At 43.9% G+C, this 21,341-nt stretch overlaps 1 protein-coding gene across 2 annotated transcripts in view; it reads right to left on the bottom strand.

Annotated features, from left to right (window-relative positions):
* The window catches only part of REXO1 (RNA exonuclease 1 homolog), a 75,477-nt gene that overhangs the window by 26,909 nt on the left and 27,227 nt on the right, over nt 1-21,341 (bottom strand). For both annotated transcript variants that reach the window (XM_044998727.1, XM_044998728.1), the window contains exons 2-8: nt 19,253-21,045; nt 14,407-14,508; nt 11,877-12,078; nt 7,140-7,303; nt 4,563-4,700; nt 3,104-3,227; nt 1,341-1,454 (exon numbers count right to left, since the gene is read on the bottom strand). In XM_044998727.1, the coding sequence (XP_044854662.1) occupies nt 1,341-1,454; nt 3,104-3,227; nt 4,563-4,700; nt 7,140-7,303; nt 11,877-12,078; nt 14,407-14,508; nt 19,253-21,045 (2,637 nt within the window). The remainder of the gene's footprint in view (nt 1-1,340; nt 1,455-3,103; nt 3,228-4,562; nt 4,701-7,139; nt 7,304-11,876; nt 12,079-14,406; nt 14,509-19,252; nt 21,046-21,341) is intronic.

Below are 21,341 nucleotides of genomic sequence, written 5' to 3'. Positions count from 1 at the left end.
AGGCATTCCAAAAAGGGTCTGACTGCAGAACATCTCAGTGGCTAGATTGTACACTTGGGAGCTTGATACATTATTTCAATCTTTAAAATGTTTTCACCATTATACGGTTAAGTGTGTCAAGCAACATGCCTTCCACCACATCCCTTGGGAGGCTACCCACAGCCATTTACGATCTTGCTCTCAGGAGTTTTTTCCTTATATTCAGCAAGGTTTTCTTTTTGTTAATTTCATTTTATTATGCCTAGATATAACTCCTTGTACCAAACTCAGTAACTCCCCTCTATGCTTTGTGTTTACACCCTTCAAATACTAGTTCCCTCAGCCTCTCCTTATAAGTCATGTGTCCTAGCCCCCAATCATTTTTGTTGCCCTCCACTGGACTCTTTCCAATTTGTCAACATCCTTTCTGGAGTGGGGGCCCAAAACGGGACACAATACTCCAGATGTGGCCTCACCAGTGCCAAATAGAGGGGAATAATCACTTCCCTCGATCTGCTGGCAATGCTCCTACTAACGCAGCCCAATATGCCGTTAGCCTTCTTAGCAAAGAAGACACTCTGTTGCTTACCTGAGCTACACAGATCCATTTAAGCTTTCCTCATATGTCAATCCCTCCAGCCCCATAGTAGTTTTTGTGGCTCTTCTCTGATTTCCCCAACAGCCTGTCTACTGCACATCTCTTGGCAACTGAGTTGTGCACAACCGATTCGACCCAACAACGATAATGCCAGTGGCACAATCCTTTGCATACAATTGGGCCTTTTAGTACAATGTTGGTAAACCGTTTGAAAGAGAGCCCTGAATACAAACACTGAATACAAACAATCTCCCCTTACGGTGATGGATCCAAAATAACCACATGCAAAGCACACCTTCTGGGGTAAGAAGGCAAAAGCAACTCCCAGTGCTGGAAATGGATGATATGGAGCATCCAAAAGGCATCTGCAAATCCAAACACATCAAACAAGTTTTCTGACCACCTGCTGATGTTACATCAAAACCACCTGGGCAGGATTAATGAACTCACCTCAAAAGTACGGCCCAGAAGAGGGAGGACAGCTAGAGTGCACATCAGCCAGAGGTGGACTCCTTTTTCCTCAAGGGCTGGGGGTGGATGCCAAACATGCCACTGGAGCGAACAAGCCTGCAGCTCTTACATGGACTTCAGCACCCAGTTTAGGTTTTGCACCGTTCGGTAAGTGATAACGTGCAAAGCTTTGACCCGACGACGAAGTCACGTTGCTTCATGGATCGGCAAGATGCCGCCCTCCCCTATTCCAGCTATGTTATATTCTCACCGCTGACTTGCAAGATACGGAACTAGAGAAAAAGGGACTTACCCGTCAAGTCCTCCGCCCGCAAGTTCCCTGACTGGTTTAGCGTAAAGCTCGTCTTAGCAGCGAGTTTCCCCCCGAGCACAGCTTCGTGGGACACCACCTTCCTGTTACTGGTCTCTGCCGAGAGAGGGGAGAAGAGAAACAGGAACAATAAAGGATCAAATCCGCAGCTGCCACCTTTTGACAGTAGAGTCTTTATTCCGGGGGTTGGGGCACGACACACAGAGGGAAGCTTGGGTACAGACAGGTTGGGTAGCTGGAGAAAGGATGGCTCGGTTTACTCTCTTGGAATTTCTCTCTACTTCAGGAGCTGGAATTTGTTGGATGCTTTCAGGGCTGGCCTGTTCATTGGAATACTCCTATCTGTCACAGGAAAACTGCTGCCTATACTGTCAGCCTACTGTGGTTTTCCCAGGGGCAGCCAGCATAGCTGTACCATTCTACAGTATACCCCCGGTAGCCGCATGCTCGCTGCTCTGTACCACACAATCCTGTGCGACAGGATAGCACGATCTTGTTCGCATACAGGGGACATTGCAACCACGCTGCAGGCTTTATTTCAGCCATGGGAACCATGACCTCTGCTGCTGCACAGCACTCCCATTTGGCAGAAACACGCCGCGAGTGAAAGGGGGCAATGCGGAGGAGAACGCACTGCAGCGGCTGTGTAGCTAGGAAAGTGAGGCTGTTTCCTGGAAAAGCTCCCGGGCAGGGAGGAGAGGAAGAATTCATCTCTGCAGCATTTCTGCCAAAGACACCCCCCACCTCCTTTACTGACAAACGGCATCGCCATGGCCCACCAAGAGGGCCAAGGCTGCTCCACCACCAAGTCCCTGCTGACCAGACGTCCACACTGAGGGTTTGTCTACACTTACCAGGGGATCCACGAGCAGTGATTGATGGATTGGCGGTCGATTTAGCGGGTCTAGTGAAGACCCGCTAAATAAACAACAGATCGCTGTCCCGTCGACTCCTGTACTCCACCGGATCGAGAAGAGTAGGGGGAGTCGCTCCCGTCAACATCGCATAGTGTGGACCCCGCGGTCAGTAGATCTAAGCTACGTTGGAGTTACGCTATTCACGTAACTCAAATTGCGTAGCTTAGATCGAATTTCCCCTGTAGTGTAGACAGGGCCTGAATCTTTCACCCTTCTTAAAAAAAGAACCTCGTCGCTTGGGAATATGTGCAACACATTAGATAATGGTTCACAGGTGCTTTTTACTAATCATTAACTGGCAGCCCTCCCAAAGTTCAGCCTAGCTGACTAATGGCTGTGAAAGTAATGGGGGGGAGTGAAGGGAGGGGGCTGAGATCAGAAATTTTTTTCACAAGAACAGCACAAATTGATTGTTTAATGTACCCTCTCAAGAGCCAATAATGAAATGTCTTAACCCTCTTCTTTTCTCTCTTGAAGCTTAATGCGTGTAACAGATTTCTGTGGTGATGGACGAGTCTCTCACTTTGAAGGCACCATGTGAAAGTTACTCCATTAGCAGGATTTTTCATTTTAAAGAACTTGTGCTAAAAAACCCACCCATCCTCCTGGCATTATCTCCATTTAGGTATAGACAGCCAACAAAGCATTGCAGGATTTTCCTCTTGAGGAGATCTATTAAAACTTGCAAGGCTATAAAGCTAACTCGAGTTGCTTGCCTTTCAAGCCTAATGCATCTGAGAAATAGCTCTGTCTTTTCAATGTGTTTCACTCTGCTGGCTCTAATCCCATCATGGTTTTGGATCTGAAAATCCACAGTGCAGTACGTACTGTTTACACAAGGCGGGGAATTGGGCACTAGACTTCTTAGCTTCTTTAATGTGTTCACTGCCACATTCAGGTAGATGTTCCGGCTGGTACTGCGTTCATAAGCCACCTTCTCCTCTGATAGAGCCTGCAAATAACGTAGTCTGTTACCACCTGCTCCTTTAGCGTGTTCGATTTTAGTTGTGTGAGAGCGTGAGTCTTCTTGAACACAGTACCCTCTTGTGATAGCAAAGTGATTATAAAAACATAAGAATGGCCATACTGGCTCAGACCAAAGGTCCATCTAGCCCAGTATCCTGTCTACTGACAGAGGCCATGCAACTGGCACCAACAAAGGGTTTCAGAAGCAATGTGCCAAGATACAAGGCAAGAGACACTAGTTCAGAAACTGTCTTGGGTCCTCCTACTTGTGGGGTAACAGTGTTAACAGCAGGTCATGGAGGGGACGCATTTGAACTCTAGACATTCACAGCTAGATTCACAGCGCCGCCTAGACGCTGTCTTCGTTTTTTGCTCACTAGTCCTCCTGCAGCAGCATGAAAGCACAGAGGTATGAAGCAGGCAAAAAGGGAGGTTATCCAGAATGGCAGATAAGAACCCATTCACCCTCAGAACCACGCCCTGGTTGCAATAGGAACATTTCCTACTGGGAGTGGGCAAGGAGAGATGCCACAAGAAAAATCCTCACAGAGTTAGTTTTGCACCAGACACGCGGGGCATGTTATTTTGAATTTACCCAACTGACCTCAGTGGTTAGGGTTTCTCAAAGTAAAGCACATGATTTTCTCAACTCTGCCTCAGGAAATGCTGATGATATGTTAGCAGGTCACTGTGAGGCTCCTTAAAATCAAGGCACCGAGACTCAATAGTGAGGTAACATGAATGATGAGCTTTACAGATCATGTCTGCAGCATATGCATATCTGTACAGACTGAATCTCCAGAAGGCCTTTACCAGCATGCTCTGGGTTCAGGATAAAACTTGGGAAGGATTTTCTAGAGTCTGGCTCTGGTTGTTTCAAAGTCTCGGCCAGAAACCTGGAAGAGATTTCCCTAGAACCATGCATGGGGGGAGGGATAGCTCAGTGGTTTGAGCATTGGCCTGCTAAACCCAGGGTTGTGAGTTCAATCCTTGAGGGGGCCAATTGGGGAACTGGGGTAAAGATCTGTCTGGGGATTGGTCCTGCTTTGAGCAGGGGGTTGGACTAGATGACCTCCTAAGGTCCCTTCCAACCCTATGATTCTATGCATTGATCTCCCAGCAGGGAGCGAGGTGAAATTCCACTGGAATTGTAATCTTTGCCATTTTTCTATGGATCACATGCATTTTTAACCTACTTCACCCCTGAATAAGTAGCATTGGCTGCAGCACAGCTAGAAAACAAAACCCAAAATGATTATGACAAACAGAAGAAAATCCCCCACTCTAAACTTCATACTGAAAAGCGAATGCCAACACAGACCTTGTCAAATGCTTCTTGGGAGGAAGAGCAGAACTTCAGGCACTCGTCAATGAAGAGATTGAGGTACCTTTGGCGAATGTTGGTTGGGACTTTGGCACCAAACTCAGTGGGAATAACGGGCCTCTTTAAACTAGCGCTCTAAAGAGAAAAAGAAAGGAATAAAAGGTTGTGCAGGGCTTGAGAAACAAATTGCTTTGGGTATCTCATGTTTCCCAGGTGTTATTAATAGTGCTGTGACTTCCTTTCTGAAAACCTTCTCAAACCCCAGTACAACGTGTGTCATTTGCAGTCGCAAAAATAACACTTGCAACTGCTCTGGTCCCCCACAGTATTTTTATTATAAAGAGGTATTGAGATTTTTATGATGTTTTGTTACAGCCATGTGGAATCGGGCCTTAAGATTCCACAAGGCAGCCAAGTAGCCTCAGTGGCATTAGACACAAAGCTAGTATGTCTACATAGAAAAGCTTCCCAGACCATTAAAATAGTAGCACTTACATTAAAAGAGTCAAGGTTAGTGTGGTGACAAAGCATCACACTTCGTATCGGAGACATGACTGTATGAAACCAAACATAAAACCAATGGTCTGTGGTGCACATTTCCGATACTCCACCTGCAAAGAAGGGAAAATGGGAGGCTGGCAACACGCTAAGGGGCTGAATTCAGATAGTTTGGCAACCTAACTGAATTTCCATACTTGCAATTTGGGGTTCTCGTAAGTTTAATTACGCCATTGAATTTCCTGTCTTTGTACATTTTTGTGTGTGCCAACTACAAAGTGCTTGTAAGGACTTTTACCCTTAAGTAACGGATATGCACTTTCTATGCCCTAACGATTTTTGTCTTGGAATACTGACTAAAAATACTCTTTGTATTTGACTAGGGTACAACCAACCACTGCCGTTGTCCTAAAAAGATCCGTCTGCACTGCAATCAGAGGTGTGACTAAAGCACAGGCAAACACACCCAAGCCAGTTTTGAGCTCGTTATCTTGAACAACAATAGCAGAGAAGCCACAGCAGCATGAGCAGAGGTACAGCCTAGTTACCTGGGTACAACCCTGCCCAGGATCCTGCCAGCAGTTAGTCTATGCTGCCATGGCTTCCCTGCTATTGTTGGTCGAGCAGCTAGATCAAAGCGAGTTTGGGTATGCCAACCTGTGCTGCAATCACACCTAATAACTGCTATGTAGACATACTCTAAATGCCAGCTTACATCACAAGTGATATGCTTTTAGTCTCTTCCCACAAACTGTATGCCCACATCACACCACCACCCAACATAAACCCAGGAACATAATAGCCCACGTGCTGTAAGTTAACGCCGAGGTGCACCAGGAGAGACTGGGGGGGTGAAAAGGACCTGCAGCAACAATTGCTCCAATGAGGATGAAAGTTTGTTTTATGGAGTGCCATTGGCCCTGTCTTGATAGGCAGAAAGGGTGCTTCTGTCAGTCATGTTTGTTCAGTGAAGTTAACTTAACACCACTGAAAATCACTCATACTGCTAGTTAAGTGACAGCCTTATCTACATAGGAAACTTTTTCCAACATAACCTAAGGTGCAACTTTCAACAGATGCAGTTATACCAGTATAACTTCCTGTGTGGACACTCATTCAACGTGCCTTTTTCCAATTTAGTTGATGTCACTTGGGAAGGAGTCTGATGGTATTTCTACACAGCGCTGTGACATAGGCAGTGTAGTCATGCTTTATCGCCGGGGGAAAGCTCTCCTGGCGATAAAAAATAACCATCCTGAACAAGCAGCTCCCGGCGATAAAGTGCTGTCTATACTGGCGCTTTTCAGTGCTAAAACTTTCGTTGCTCAGGGGTGTGTTTTTTCACACCCTTGAAAGTCTAAAATTTTAGCGCTGAAAGTGGCAGTGTAGACACAGCCTGAGCTAAATTTAAAAAAGCCACTCTTATTCTGGAATAAGAGTGTCCACAAAGAGAGCTATACCGGTATAACTAGTCCAGTTTAAATTCACACCTTATGTAAAACTAAAAAACACTAAAGCTTTTCTGTGTAGACTTCACTCAAGTGAGCTAACAAGATGAAAATGCACCTTTTTTGCCCAACAACAGAGAGCTGTAGCATAAGTGGCACTTTTCAAACACACAGGATGACAATGTTTGTGCCCCAAACAGCTACAAATCTACACAGACAGTACAGGCAGGGTACAGGCACAAGATGAGAGATTGGTATAAGGTTACAGTATATTTAAACATTAGAATTCGGTTGCAGATACATCCAGGTGGCTTTCAAAAGGTTATTTTTAGGACAGAAACCACTTCTGCCCTCAATGTCACTCTGAGTCGAATGATGAGAGAAGCATTTGCTGAAGTACTTGTATGTTTATACGTTGCTGCCCCACTAAATGTTGCAGTTACGTAATCCTGGGTAGGGCAAACACAGTAAGAGTGGGAAACTCAGTTAGAACATGGAAGCAGCTAGCTGAATCTCACTGCTCCAGGAGCCTGCAGCAGCACACAGTTACATGCAATCAAACCAGTGTGGAATGAAGGGAAAAAACATACTATGGAGATGGGTTTGATATGCCAAGAGTTTGTTTTACCTGTAGACTGGGAGCGTGTGCTATTCTTTTCTGTAAAGCAGTAGTAGTGGTCTTAGACGTCATGCCAGCTAGCGTACGGGCCTTCAGAGTAAGAGCAGGTGCCTCAGAGCCATTGCGGGCTGTAACGCTGCTGACTGGAATGGTTTTCTTAATGCCCACAGTGACTACAAGGTACAGAAAATATGATTTTAGACAGAAATTCCATCCACATTTTTACTTGTCAGACTGAGCACACAGAGCTCAAGGACTGCACTGCACACTGGGATCCAGGAATGGTCGTAAGTTTCATTCCTTGTGCTTATCTGCCATGTCAATGGAGAAAGAACTCAGTGGGCCTGTCAAATTAGGTGATGTGTCCAACCCGTGCAGTGATGACGGTGGAAGTTTCTGCTGCAAAGTGCTACACAGTTAGTCTTTGACTTGGGAGTTAGTGTCAGAATTACAGACATCTTGGTTCCAGTGCAAAGAGCAGTGGCAGAAGTTAAATCCAGTCACACTCCTACTCATTGTGATCCGTGTAAATGCTCTTGGGTTCTTCTTCTTCCACACTACCTGATGTGATAAAATAGTCACTTTTATTTAATAAGGAATGCATGAATGTGATGTCCTCAAATGGGGCCGGAAGAACAGTTAAGAATATAGAATCATAGAAGATTAGGGTTGGAAAAGACCTCAGAAGGTCATCTAGTCCAACCCCCTGCTCAAAGCAGGACCAACACCAGCTAAATCATCCCTGCCAGGGCTTTGTCAAGCCAGGCCTTAACAACCACTAAGGATGGAGATTTCACCACCGCCCTAGGGAACCTATTCCAGGATTTCACCACCCTGCTAGTGAAATAGTGTTTCCTAATATCCAACCTAGACCTCCCCCATTGCAACTTGAGACCACTGCTCTTTGTTCGTTCTGTCATCTGCCACCACTGAGAAGAGCCGAGCTCCATCCTCTTTGGAACCCCCCTTCACGTAGTTGAAGGCTGCTATCAAATCCCCCCTCGCTCTTCTCTTCTGCAGACTAAATAACCCCAGTTCCCTCAGCTTCTCCTCATAAGTCACGTGCCCCAGCCCCCTGATCATTTTTGTTGCCCTCCACTGGACTCTCTCCAATTTGTCAACATCCTTTCTGTCGTGGGGGGACCAAAACTGGAGACAATACTCCAGGTGTGGCCTCACCAGTGCTGAATAGAGGGGAATAATCACTTCCCTCGATTTGCTGACAATGCTCCTACTAATACATCCCAATATGCCGTTGGCCTTCTTGGCAACAAGGACACACTGCTGACTCATATCCAGCTTCTCGTCCACTGTAATCCCCAGGTCCTTTTCTGCAGAACTGCTGCTTAGCCAGTCGGTCCCCAGCCTGTAGCAGTACATGGGATTCTTCCTTCCTAAGTGCAGGACTCTGCACTTGTCCTTATTGACCCTCATCAGATTTCTTTTGGCCCAATCTTCCAATTTGTCTAGGTTACTCTGGACCCTATCCCTATCCTCCATTGTATCTACCTCTCCCCCCATCTTAGTGTCATCTGTGAACTTGCTGAGGGTGCAATTCATCCCATCATCCAGATCATTAATAAAGATGTTGAACAAAACCAGCCGCAGGACCAACCCGTGGGGCACTCCGCTTGATACCAGCTGCCAACTAGACTCTGAGCCATTGATCACTACGCATTGAGCCCGACAATCTAGGCACTTTTCTATCCACCTTATAGTCCATTCATCCAGTCCATACTTCTTTAACTTGCTGGCAAGAATACTGTGGGAGACCGTATGAAAAGCTTTGCTAAAGTCAAGATATAGCACATCCACCGCTTTCCCCATATCCATAGAGCCAGTGAATAAGCCCTAACAGCATCGGAAGGTGTTCTGAAGAGTCTCAGGTGGGCTCATTCATCACCTAACCAGAAGAGTTCTTGACTGCTGTTGGAAGTACCTGTCCACGTCCTGAAATAATGCCTTCTGTGATACAGCAAGAGGGACGGGCTCAGAGAGGCTAAGCTAAGGACTCAGTCACTACCATGGACACTCAGATACCAGAAAAGCCATTACAAAAAGATCTCAATGATGCCACAAATGCAGGAGAGGAAGGACACAGAATACCCTGACATCTGCAACATGAAAGCTAGGCAGCAGAAACCACTTCATGATGAGTCAATATTATGGTAACAGAAAAGCAATAGGGTGAACACACTGGCGGTGAAATACCTTCCCCCAACGAAATCAATGGCAAACCCCCCATTGACTTCAGTGGGGCCAGAATTCCACCTTCTGTATTCCCTTCAATACAGTTGGCAATATTCAGCTGAGCTTATTTCATATTATGTCTCACTTGTGTAATGATTTGAGTCTTGGAAAAAAATATATGCCAACATCCCTCTTAACCCCAAGTTTATTAACAACCTTAGTGGACTAAGAAGATTGTTTTGTAGTTCCTCTTCCCCAAAAACAGCCTTTCTAAAACACACCTGCAAGAAGAGCGTCTTGCCACTAATATATTGGGGCAATTTTCCCCCCTTTAAAATGCTGTTTGAGGATGTTGCTTTCACACCACACATGGAGAAGTGGCTGGCTTTCTTTTCACACATGGCAGGATAGATTTTGTAGGCAGAAGGAAATAGATGTCAGAGTTTGTTTTTCCAAGAAACAACCCAATAATTTTTAAAACATCTTTTCTCACCCAAAAACTCCTAAATAGAGGATTCTAGATTATAATCTCCAGATCTTCTTTGCAGTCAGCATGGGCTAAGGATATCTGTAGTACTGACAATACCCAGGAGGGTCTTACAATGGGAAAGTAATGCTTAGAGTGCTGTGAAAACTTTTATCCAGAAAAAAAGTCAACTCAGATTTTTCTACTTTTTGAACTTGCGCCATTCTGAAGTATTTATGTGAACATGGAATGGACAAAGTCATTTGTGACTGGAGAGAGAAGAGTATCTAGCGGGAGGATTCAATGGTCCCTGAATGTTGAAGAGAAGGTGGTAGGTGGAGTTCTGAATTGTTTGGAAGCTTGGTTTGCTAACTAGCTTTAGAAAGAGTCACACTGACAGATGCCCTGCCTAGTGGTACTCTATACACTGACATGCAACTAGAACTAGTATGTTGACATTTCCAACGAGCATGAAAACTTAACAACGCATAATGCACGTTTTATGCATACAAGGGACTCAACAGAAAGGCACTACATTTTAAAAAGTAGATATTTCAGGGGGGCTTGGGAGACTACAGGTGGATGATACCACTGTCAGAGCCTCAGTGAAAATTTGGCTTGAACAAATAAAAAAAATTGGAACTATACAAAAATAAAATCAAAAAGCCATTCAGAGAAATTACAGAACCTTTTCATTATTTTGCCAATATTACTGATCCCAAATACAAAGGTTATAGGTTAAACCCCTGAACAGGAGAAGTGGCTAAATCATGGCTGGTGGAACGTAAGTTCATTCCTTCTCTTCCAGCATTTAAAACTGAAGATCCAGATTTCTACCCCGTAACTATGATTGTGAAGGCAATAGTGCCACTGGTCACTGAATTAAAATGATGGAAAACTGAGGAAGTAAAGTCACAGAAGACAGGACCAACCGCATTCAGAATTTTGTCAATTTTTAGAAGATCTGAACTACTGTTCAACCAGCTTAGCATGAGTCCAGCATGCTTTTAGGATATTCAAATTGTCTTGAACTTTGTTTGTTAGATCAGGGGTCAGCAACCTTTCAGAAGCAGTGTGCCGAGTCCTCATTTATTCACTCTAAGTTAAGGTTTCATGTGCCAGTAATACATTTTAACGTTTTTAGAAGGTCTCTTTCTATAAGTCTATAATATATAACTGAACTATTGTTGTGTGTAAAGTAAATAAGGTTTTTTAAATGTTTAAGAGGCTTCATTTAAAATTAAATTAAAATGCAGAGCCCCCTGGACTGGTGGCCAAGACCCGGGCAGTGCGAGTGACCCTGAAAATCAGCTCATGTGCCGCCTTCGGCACACGTGCCATAGGTTGCCTACCCGTGTTAGATACTGAAAAAGCAAATAAGTTGGTAAAAATGTATCGGTATGTAAGGGCAGAAACAAAAGTGCATTAGATCTAACTAGTCAAGGGAGAGGAAAGTTACTAACAGCATTCTTGTTTTGCTAAGAGAATAGCAAAGCTTTTTATTTTGGACAACATGGTTGAGGAATAAATACACTTATGACATGGATCACGTAGCATGCATTTTGTTTCATTTCATAAAACGTGTGTGCGCTTCGTAAAGTCTCTTACTTTTGAGAAAACAAACAATGAACGTAAGAACATAAGAATGGCCATACTGGGTCAGACCAAAGGTCCATCCAGCCCAGTCTCCTGTCTTCCGACAGTGGCCAATGTCAGGTGCCCCAGAGAGAATGAACAGAACAGGGAATCCTCAAGTGACATCCCCTGTCACCCATTCCTGACGAATAGCCATTGATGGACCTATCCTCCATGAAATTCTTTTCTGAACCCTGTTAAATGGGATTTTTCAGTTTGGAGGAGAGGGGAAAGGAAAGGAAAAAATCACAACATTCCTGACTTCTGGCCCAGCACACACAGATCTGAACTTGGCTAATGCTACCTCAAATGGAGGAATGTTTCCATTTTCCTGTATTCTCGCTGCAAAACACCTGGCGCTTTTATTATCTTTAGCACATTCTCTTAAGGAGACAGTGTCATTTTAATAGGAGAAAGGCAAAGGACAGCGGTTAATGGAGCGAGCGGTGACTTACTCTGCTTTGCTGCTGCGGAAAGCGCTACATTTGGCACGTGAGCAATCCTTTTCTTTTCTCCTGGCAAGGCAAGAGAAGCCCTTCGGACTGCCACAGCCAGCTGTGCCGCCTGCTGCTGTGCCAGCTGAATCCGCCGGTAACAGACCTCCTGGGCAGTTGGTGGGCGGTACGGCCGGATGACTGGCTTGCTTGGGACATCTGCCTGTACAGATACAAAGTATTCTAAAATCAATCTGTTTGCCCGCTGAAGTCCAGACCCCTGGCCTTCATTCAGAGTAGAAAAGGGTAGAGGCTCTTTTACAACTCTAGGTCCCAGGATTTAGGCTATGGCTATTCTATGGAGCTTACACCAATGCAGCTGCACCGCTGTAGTGCTGCTAGTGCAGACGCTCTAAGCCAACGGGACAGAGCTCTTCTGCTGACTTAATTGTTCCAGCCCCCGCAAGCGGCGGTGGCTATGTCAATAGGAGAAACTCTCCTGCCGACATAGTGCTGTCCATACCGGCGCTTAGATCGTTGTAACTTACGTTGCTGAGGGGGGTGGCTTATTTACACCCCTGAGCAACATAAATTATACCAACCCAAGCTGTAGTGTGTACATAGCCTTCTTTTGTTTATAAAGGTTTGTGTGTCAGCTGATGGAAGTGGAGGTCATGGTAGTCTTCCAGAATAGTTATCATTACAGGCAGCTCCCTTCAGTTTACAGCATCAGGACAACTAGAATTCAGAGGTCTGTTCACACATAGGAACAGCACCCTTCTGAAAAACAATACTCATGTACAACAAAGTTATATATGCATTTTCTTTGATGTGGGAATTCAGTATGCAGGAAAGGTGGCAGAATGGACAGCAGTGAAGACTGAAACCTTCTAGCAAGAGAACAAATACCAAAGAGGCAGTAGCAATGCAAACTTCCCCGCCAATGGACCTCAAACCTGACTCTCGATGTCCACATCTAGTGTCTTTCAGAAGGGAGGGCAGTCTCTACAACCCATTAATTACCTGGCCTTTTTGCTGAGACTGCAAACTAGGGAGCAAATTAGTGTCTTCTGGAAACTGGTGTCAGAGTAAACAGAGAACAGACGATAACTTTAGATTACTACTGAATTGGATGTGAATGGCTTTCTACCTCCTCACCAGTCCCTTCATTCTGCACTCAAACTCAACTAAAAGACACCCCCTTTTTCTTCTGCTTCTACTTAAGTTCTTGAGATGTAAGTGGCGAGGAGCACAATGCATACAATACCATTTGGATGCATGTAGCGATATCAGGAATCTAACTCTGCATGCATACACATAGTAAATGTTTTCTGACATTAACAGGAGAAGTTGAGGATCCTATGGCATGACATGAAAGCAGCAGGCAATAACACCACCTCCTAGTCAACATTCTCTTTATACATCAGGTTCTGATGTCCAAGTCTGGGTGCAAACCGTTGCTGAGCACACCAAGACTGCTGTTTGCCTAGACAGTGACTGCACTATGGCTACCTCGCGGCTCTGAAAAGTGCTTTGGGTCAGAAGCTGCATTAAGAACATTTATCTAAAGATACATAACTGCCTAACGTGTACATATTTACAATGAATATTTGAGTTAATGAATTTCCAACCCATTTACTTCAATCTCTTATCTCCTTAGTTTATAAAAAAGAGCCTTATCAAACATGCGAACTGGCTGAAGATATGTAATTAACTAAAACGCATTGCACTGACCTCAGGGCTTAAAAGGTTAAAAACACCCTTTTCCAGACTGCGTGGAAAGGAAAAAATAATTCATTTTGGAAATCCTGGTTAGATCAATGCTTAAACCTTCATTCTTCTCCTGCTGCAATATAAAACTGAATAATGTGTCTTCAGCAGCTGGAGGGAAAAACTATGGCAAACAAATGAAAAATCTGAATGAAAGAAAACGATGATGTCTTTATGGCCTATTCTCTTGTTTTCTGAAGATACTTTAAATTCAGATGTGTAGAAAAGAGATGTAAAATGAGATACTCAGCTGGTTAAAATGGAGCAAATACAAACAAGGAAAACAACCCCTCAGATTTGCAGTGCTTCAGACTCAGGCAAATATGCTATGTTAACCTTTTTGCTTTCGCAGGACAAAACCTTAATAAGCTTTCTTAAATACCCAGGGTAACCTGTGTACAGTTAACTTTGATCTAATGAAGCTACATTTATGCTGACGGAACACGAAAAATCTTAGACTGTGTCAGTGCATCACAACATGCAGAATGCAATTCCAGTTTCAGGGCTGGTACCTGTTTCTGCTGAAGGCCAATGGGAGTTTTGCCATTAACTTTACTGGAAGTCAAACTGTATTTCAGAGCGAAGTTATTCAGGGGGGAAAAGAAAGAACTTCCACATAACAGGGTTCCACTGCAAATATATCACAGTCAACTTCCCTATGTTTTGGTTGTTTCACCTACAGCCTGTGCTGTTTCCCAATACATTGTGGTCATATGATGGGAAAGAAATCTTATTAACACTTTTGCCAAATTGTATTCTTGTTAATGAGGTTTACACTTACGTTTCCTTGCTTGGCAAGGTGAGAGATCCTCCTTTTTTGGCCAGGAAATAGAGTGGTTAAAGCGTCATCCACCTTTTCTTCACTTGCCTCTTCTTTCAGTGGCTACAAAGCAAAAGAGCAAACTTCCAAAATTGAATCGACTCAAGTTTCTGCTCCATGGGGATGTTTGGAAAGCCTCCCTCTGGGATAATGGAATCATAAAAGGAAATTGCTTCCAGACAGCAGGTGAATACAAACTACTACCAGCTGCTAAACTACTGAAAGAGAACCAGCTTTCAAAATAAGAGGCACCAACCAGTGAAGCAAATGAATAACAGCATTACTGTTCCCACCCATGCAGCCCATTCACGGACCTTACAATAGGATGCCTTGGTATAATCTATTACAGACACTATTCCATTGGCCGCCCTTAAAGATTGAATGCTTCAGCAGTGCTGGTTACCTGCCAACCGCTTACATACCTCAATGTGTTAGCAACATTTTTAAAGCCCAGGAATTTAATTAAACTCTAGATTAGTTAATTTCTTGGTCCCACATAATGATCTCTCACAGAGCAGGCCCTGAAAAGCTGCAGAGCACTGAGCCTCAATGTCACTATTCTGCATTTAAGAAACAATGCACCCCTGCAGCTACATACAAGACTAATCCATCGAGGGACTGGGGTGCTAAAGGCAGAGATGCTTTGTTCACAAGGTGGAAACCCAGGATAGAACAACAGCTTTGCAGTAGAGAAGATGCTTTTTTAATGCTGCTGTTTCCAGACGCTTGATTTGATCGATAAAAAGCCACTTTTGGGCTGACTCCTCAGGCTTGATCCCAGCAAACAAACCAACCTGTTTAGAAATGTTGATAAAACTCACTTTAGCTGTTTGAGTTTTACAGGCATGTACAATGAGTGTTGCACAGATTAACTTTTTTAGAGCCGTAACCATGCTCTGATCGTTCTTATTTTTAACACTCCAAAAGTGCCACTAGCAGAGTTCTCAAAGGAGCTAAGTTTGACATTCACAAAGAAAATTTAGTTTAGACAAAGCTATAGACGTGATCTTAGGAAAAGCTCAGTTCTCACTTAAGCATCTAAACAAGGGCCAGATTTTCAAAAGCGCTCAGCACCCAGCAGTTCCCACTGTGACATTTATGACCAGGTTTTCAAAACTGATCAGGTCCTAATTACTTAGGGGCCTCAAGAGGAGATTAAATTTTTTTCTTAAATCTGACCACTTAGAGTTCCACAGCGTTTAAGGCCAGTAGACACCTTTAAATCATCTAGTCTGACCTTCTGCATATCACAAGCCATTACATTTCATCCAGATACCCCTATATTAAGCCCAAATACTTGAGTAGGACCAAAGCATTTCAGTCCTCGAGAGACTAAACTGTGTGCCACAGACAGAGAACAGGAAAGACCTATGCCCGAGGCCCCTGCAACGGCAAGGAACAGATTAGATGAGATATATGCAGATAATCCCAGCAGGATGATCCTGTTAGATTCCTAAATAGGAGCTGTTGAGTGCTGAGTTCTTTTAAAAAACTGGCCCTATAAATACCTTCAAAATTAACAACTCACTGAGATCTGGGGCTCTGGGCTGGTTTTAGAAGCCAGAACCCACCCACCCCCTGAAATAAAAATAGGTGTTATTTCAGTGTGCAATCTTACATACATACTACATATAGATATAATGTATATTCATAGCAGCAAAGAGTCCTGTGGCACCTTATAGACTAACAGACGTATCGGAGCATGGGTGAATACCCACTTCATCAGCATGCATCCGATGAAGTGGGTATTCACCCATGAAAGCTCATGCTCCAATAGGTCTGTTAGTCTATAAGGTGCTACAGGACTCTTTGCTGCTTTTACGGATCCAGACTAACACGGCTACCCCTCTGATGTGTGTGTGTGTGTGTGTGTGTGTGTGTGGAGAGAGAGAGATTTTTTTTTAAAGCAGAACACACCTAAATAAGCACCTACTCAGAGGTATTTCTCTCTCTTAAAAGACAAATCTTCTCTCCTCTTAATCTTCAATAGCTATGGGGTGCAAGGGAAGGAATCCTTCTCCAAAAAGGGAAAATTAAAGCCTTGATGAAGGAATATAAAATGCTGTGCGTGCAAGGACCCGTTAGTTGCTGTGAGAATGTTGCCCTATGGACATTTCCATTCTGCGCCATAACACTGCATTTGCACAGTTCCATTGACGTGAATTAGAGCCCTCATTTCAGTACTTTTTCAAGGGAATAAGAGTTATAAGAACGCCACCATTTTTGCACTATGCAACATTTGGAAAGCTCGAAGAAGATGATAAACCTTCCTTGCTATAAACAAACTGGCAGGTTGTTAAACTCCTTTCATTTAAAATTGGCACTGTAAAGTTTATTGCTATTGTTGGGACCTTCTTATTAAAGCGTGAGGCTTTTGACAATGGGAACACAGACAATTAAACAACTCTCACCTACCCTTTCCTAAATACCATCAAAAGAACGCCTGTGTTTAAGCAGTCATCATTTTCTTCTGAACTATTAAACCAGCAGAATCAAGTAACAGGGAAACCTCCTTTATAATTTCTTCCACCAAGCCCCTAACATCAGTGTCACAAATGTCATTACCTGTCAGCAAGAGAGAACATTAGGCTCTGAACAGTGCCATTACAGCAAGTAATATCTAGAATCAGAAGCTTTATTAGCCAATCAGTCTTTCATGGGGCAAGAGTCTCTTCTCCATACAGCAGTTGTGGCTTCAGTTGAAGCCAATCAGCAAGTTTTCAGGTGCTTAGGAGCATTTGTCTTTTAATATCATGCTTTGTTCAACACATGCTGAATGCATCTAGTCATCTCAACTTCATCTACAAAGCCTTAGTCCGGACACAGTGAGCCCGTACAATACACCTGTCTCAGCTAAATGCAACTCTTTGGTATTCTCCATTGCAGTCAGATGGGCCTAAAATATAATATTGGCAATAAAGGGTTTTTGAATAAAGGAAGTCAGGTTTTTTCTAGAGTCTATTCCCAGTTTGATTTCCAGAAACACCTGCTATGGAGCAAATGAAGTGATCCCCAATAGAAAACTTAACAGCATTATGTTTGACATGAAATCTAGTGCTTCTGTTCATTTACAGCCAGCCACACATTTAGCTGAGGGTTTGTTCTCATTGTCTCGTTAACTCAGATGTCAAAAAGATGGAGGATAAGATTAATTTATTTCTACCCTATCATCCCAGAGGCCACTAAAGGATTATTACTGACAGCGTGTTTTCTAGTTCTTTGCCCTACTTAGTTTTAAATGTCTCCATGGATGGGGCTTTCCACACTTAATTAAGAGACCATGCCACAACCATAGGGATCTCACTGTTATGCAGCTTTTAAGAGAAATGTTCTTTTTCTTTATTTTATCCCATTCCTCCAAATACCTTGTGTCTCATGCTGAGTAATTCTTCCCGCCACTTAAGTTTACACTATTCATGGATGGATGGATGGGAATCCTTATGCAGGAACTGAACTATGAGAGTTTAAAATGGCAAACATGTAGGCTTTCAGAGGTTCCCTTTAAAAGTATCAACTAGATCAGTGGTTCTCAAACGGTGGGTCAGGTGGTGGGGCTCAAGCTTGGTCTCCCCCCTGAGGTGGCAGGGCTCGGGCGTGCTCAAGCTTTGCCCGCCCCACTCCCCCTGGGGTCATGTAGTAATTTTTGTTGTCAGAAGGGGGTCACAGTGCAATGAAGTTTGAGAATCCCTGAACTAGAGAATATCCCAATATCCAATTAAATATTGGTTATGGGCTAGGAAATGCTATAGGAGGGAGTAGGCCGCCGCCTGGCTGAATTGTCTAGGTCCCTGGGTTTCCTACACACCAAATCCCTACCTGGCCAGTTGCCTCCTCACTAAGGAGGGCTCTTTTTTCGTTCAGTCCTCCACTCAATTCAGTAAGCGTCAGCCATACTAGCCTACTTTCACCATCAACTTATTGCCTTAGAGGTTGCCCTGCTGTTTCTGGTCATGCTGCATTCAGTGGAACCTGTTGCATGAAGGAGTGGGGGTCTCCTGGCTAACAGCAACGATGCTGGCCTGGGTTACCTCTGAAAGGCCCAGAAATTCTCTCTGAAACTTTTGATGTATCCAGCTAGACAGCTGGGGTTGTCATTACACTTGCTGGAGACCCAAACACCTGCCAATTCTGCTAGGGCGAGGCACATCAAAACTGATGGATGTCAAAACACAGGCCACGTCTACACTACCGCTGGATCGGTGGGTAGTAATCGATCCATCAGGGATCGATTTCTCGCATCTTGTCTAGATACGATAAATCAATCCCCGAATCGACGCCCGTACTCCACCTCGGCAGGAGGAGTAAGCGGAGTCGACGGGGTAGCCATGGCAGTCGACTTGCTGCCGTGAGGAGGACCAGGTCAGTCGAACTAAGATACTTCGACTTCGCGTAGCTGAAGTTGCGTATCTTAGATCGATCCCCCCCCAGTGTAGACCAGCCCTCAGATTCCAGTGCTGTGTCCATCTTGTGGCAGGAAGGAACCATCCCCCAAAGTTCTGGTTAGGTATAGCAAAACACCGAAAAATAGTAACTAGATAATACTTCCGATACCCAATTAACTACTGGTGGGATGGAAATGGAAATAGATAGCACACTCAAGCCATAAATACTTTCAAGCATTGGTCAAAATTATAAATGGAACAGCAATTTAAACTCTTTGGGGGGGAAATCCCCACTCTCCCCTCCCCCCCAACTCCTTGGGATGGGTAACAAAAATAGAATAATGACTCTAAAGCCAGTTGGTTTAACATCTAGATTTGGAGGCAGGGGAATGACTGACTAGTGCTGAATTCAGAATGAGCATTACCTGCTTCCGTGGCCTTCCCTTGTCTTCTGTTTTCACATCCGTGGATTCGTTAAAAATTCTGAGGCACTCTTCCATGGGGTCAGAGTCATAATCCAAATCTTTCTCCAGGACGGAATAATCAATGTCATCAGAGGCTGAGGAGGATGAAGATGACTTGGACAGCTTGGAGCGCTGAACGGTCTTTGTCCCTTCATTATCACTCTGAAAACCATAGGAGCCATCATCTCCATCGGAGTCTGAGCTCACGTTTGGAAATGGAGCCAGAGATTGGCCCACCTTCTCCTCCTCCCCACTCTCATCTCCAAACAGGTCAACGTGGCTCAACGTCTGCTGTTTTGGCTTACACTTGCCTTTTGAGTTCCCCACTTTCGCAGGGTTTGCCTTCTTTTTTGGACGATCGGAGGCAGAAGTCTTGCCCCCTTTGTCTTTGTGTTTATCACTAGAGGCTTGTTTGCCATTCTTCAGATCAGCTGCCTTTGGCATGGAGTCCTTCTTGCTACCTTCCAGCTTCTCTGTGCTAGCTCCCTTACAGAGCCCCTCATTCTTGCTTTTCCCTGAGCTGGCTGCACAACTGGTGGACTTAGACTTCTCTTTCTGAGCCACTTTTTCCAATTTCTCTTTTTCAGATTTCTTCGAATTCCCGTCTGGTTTTGCTTTGATACTTTTCTCTTTACAGTTTTTTTCTCCATTTTTAATTTTTAATTTTTCTTCTTTCTTGACTATTCTCTCTTTCTTTGTGTTTTTACTTTTCTCCTTCTTTCCAATCTCTTTGTGGCAAGGGGGCTTCCTTCCATCTGTTTTTTTCTTTTTCATTTTGTCTTTTGCAATCTCTTCGCTGTCTCTCTCTTCAACATCCTGATCATTCTTGCCAGAAGATGCCTTTGCCAATTTTGTATTCTTCTCCGACAAGTCTTTGACAAGATTTTTCCGTGGACTTTCAATATCTTCCATGTCATACTGCACTGCCATTTCTTTCATCTCCCGGGAATTTAGATCTTCCAGTTTGGTGCTCTTTTCTTTGATGGACAACCCATCACTTGATTCATTTTCAGAACTGACTTTAGATTGTAAACGGCTAACAGAGGTTGGCTGATATTCCAAGTCAACATCCTCTTCAGAGTCAGAGAATTTGGCATACGTTCCATAGTTACTGGATACATTACAGTGCTTTTTGCATGAAGGAGAATAAGATTCTCCACGACTAGAGACCTTTCTCCTTTTGGTCCCCTTCTGCTCCTTTGTGCTGGCTTTGCTCAAAAGCCTTGCTGAGTAATTTGAAAGAGGGTCATATTCCAAGTCCGTAGAAGGCTTGGAGTCATCAATCACATACTTATTGTTCGTGACAACGCTACTGTATTTTTTAGGCTGAGCCACAACCTTGGGAACGTATTCCAATGAACTACCTTTGGATTTTGCATTATCAAAAGTATCCAAGGTGTATTTACTTGAACTAGCAGCAGCCAAAGGCGTAGGGTTGTAGTCTGTGTTATTATTCAAGTTATAGCTACCTGGGTTATATTCTAAAGAGTCTGTTTTTGTCACAGCAGCTGACACAGGTGTTTTGGAAATAAGCGAAGTAACCTCAGATGTGCTGTATTCCTTTGTTGTCTCCAATAGCTCCTCATACTTTTTCTGCTCTCTCTCGACTTCATATTTTACCTCTTCAATGGCCTTGTTGACCAACTCCAGCTGCAGAATGCTAGGGGTTGACACTGTAATGTCACCTAAAGCACCATTCGCTATTTGGGTTGAAGGCTTGGGAAGCTCAGGGTTATATGGATCATAACCAAGCTCTGTAAGGGGAGAAAAAAAAATATCTTAGATCCAGCAATTTTTCTAAAGTAAGATTATTCTTGATTATGTATGAAATGTCTGTTAAAGTCTAAAAGAGAAGTTCCACTATCATCAGAACCCAGCATTGGAAAAACATGTAACAAAACAAACCAAAAGCATGCTCTTGCATGCGGAATGGGACACACAAGCTGCTCAACATTCTTCAGCTTGTGTGAAGCAGGAGGTCAAACTAGGTGATCATAATGGTCCCTCCTGGTCTTAAAGCCTATGAATAATGCACCGTTGTGACTCCAAT

The sequence above is a fragment of the Mauremys mutica genome, chromosome 24 (assembly GCF_020497125.1).
Source record: "Mauremys mutica isolate MM-2020 ecotype Southern chromosome 24, ASM2049712v1, whole genome shotgun sequence".
In the NCBI taxonomy this organism is placed as follows: domain Eukaryota; kingdom Metazoa; phylum Chordata; order Testudines; family Geoemydidae; genus Mauremys; species Mauremys mutica.
This window is presented reverse-complemented; position numbering and strand designations above follow the sequence as displayed.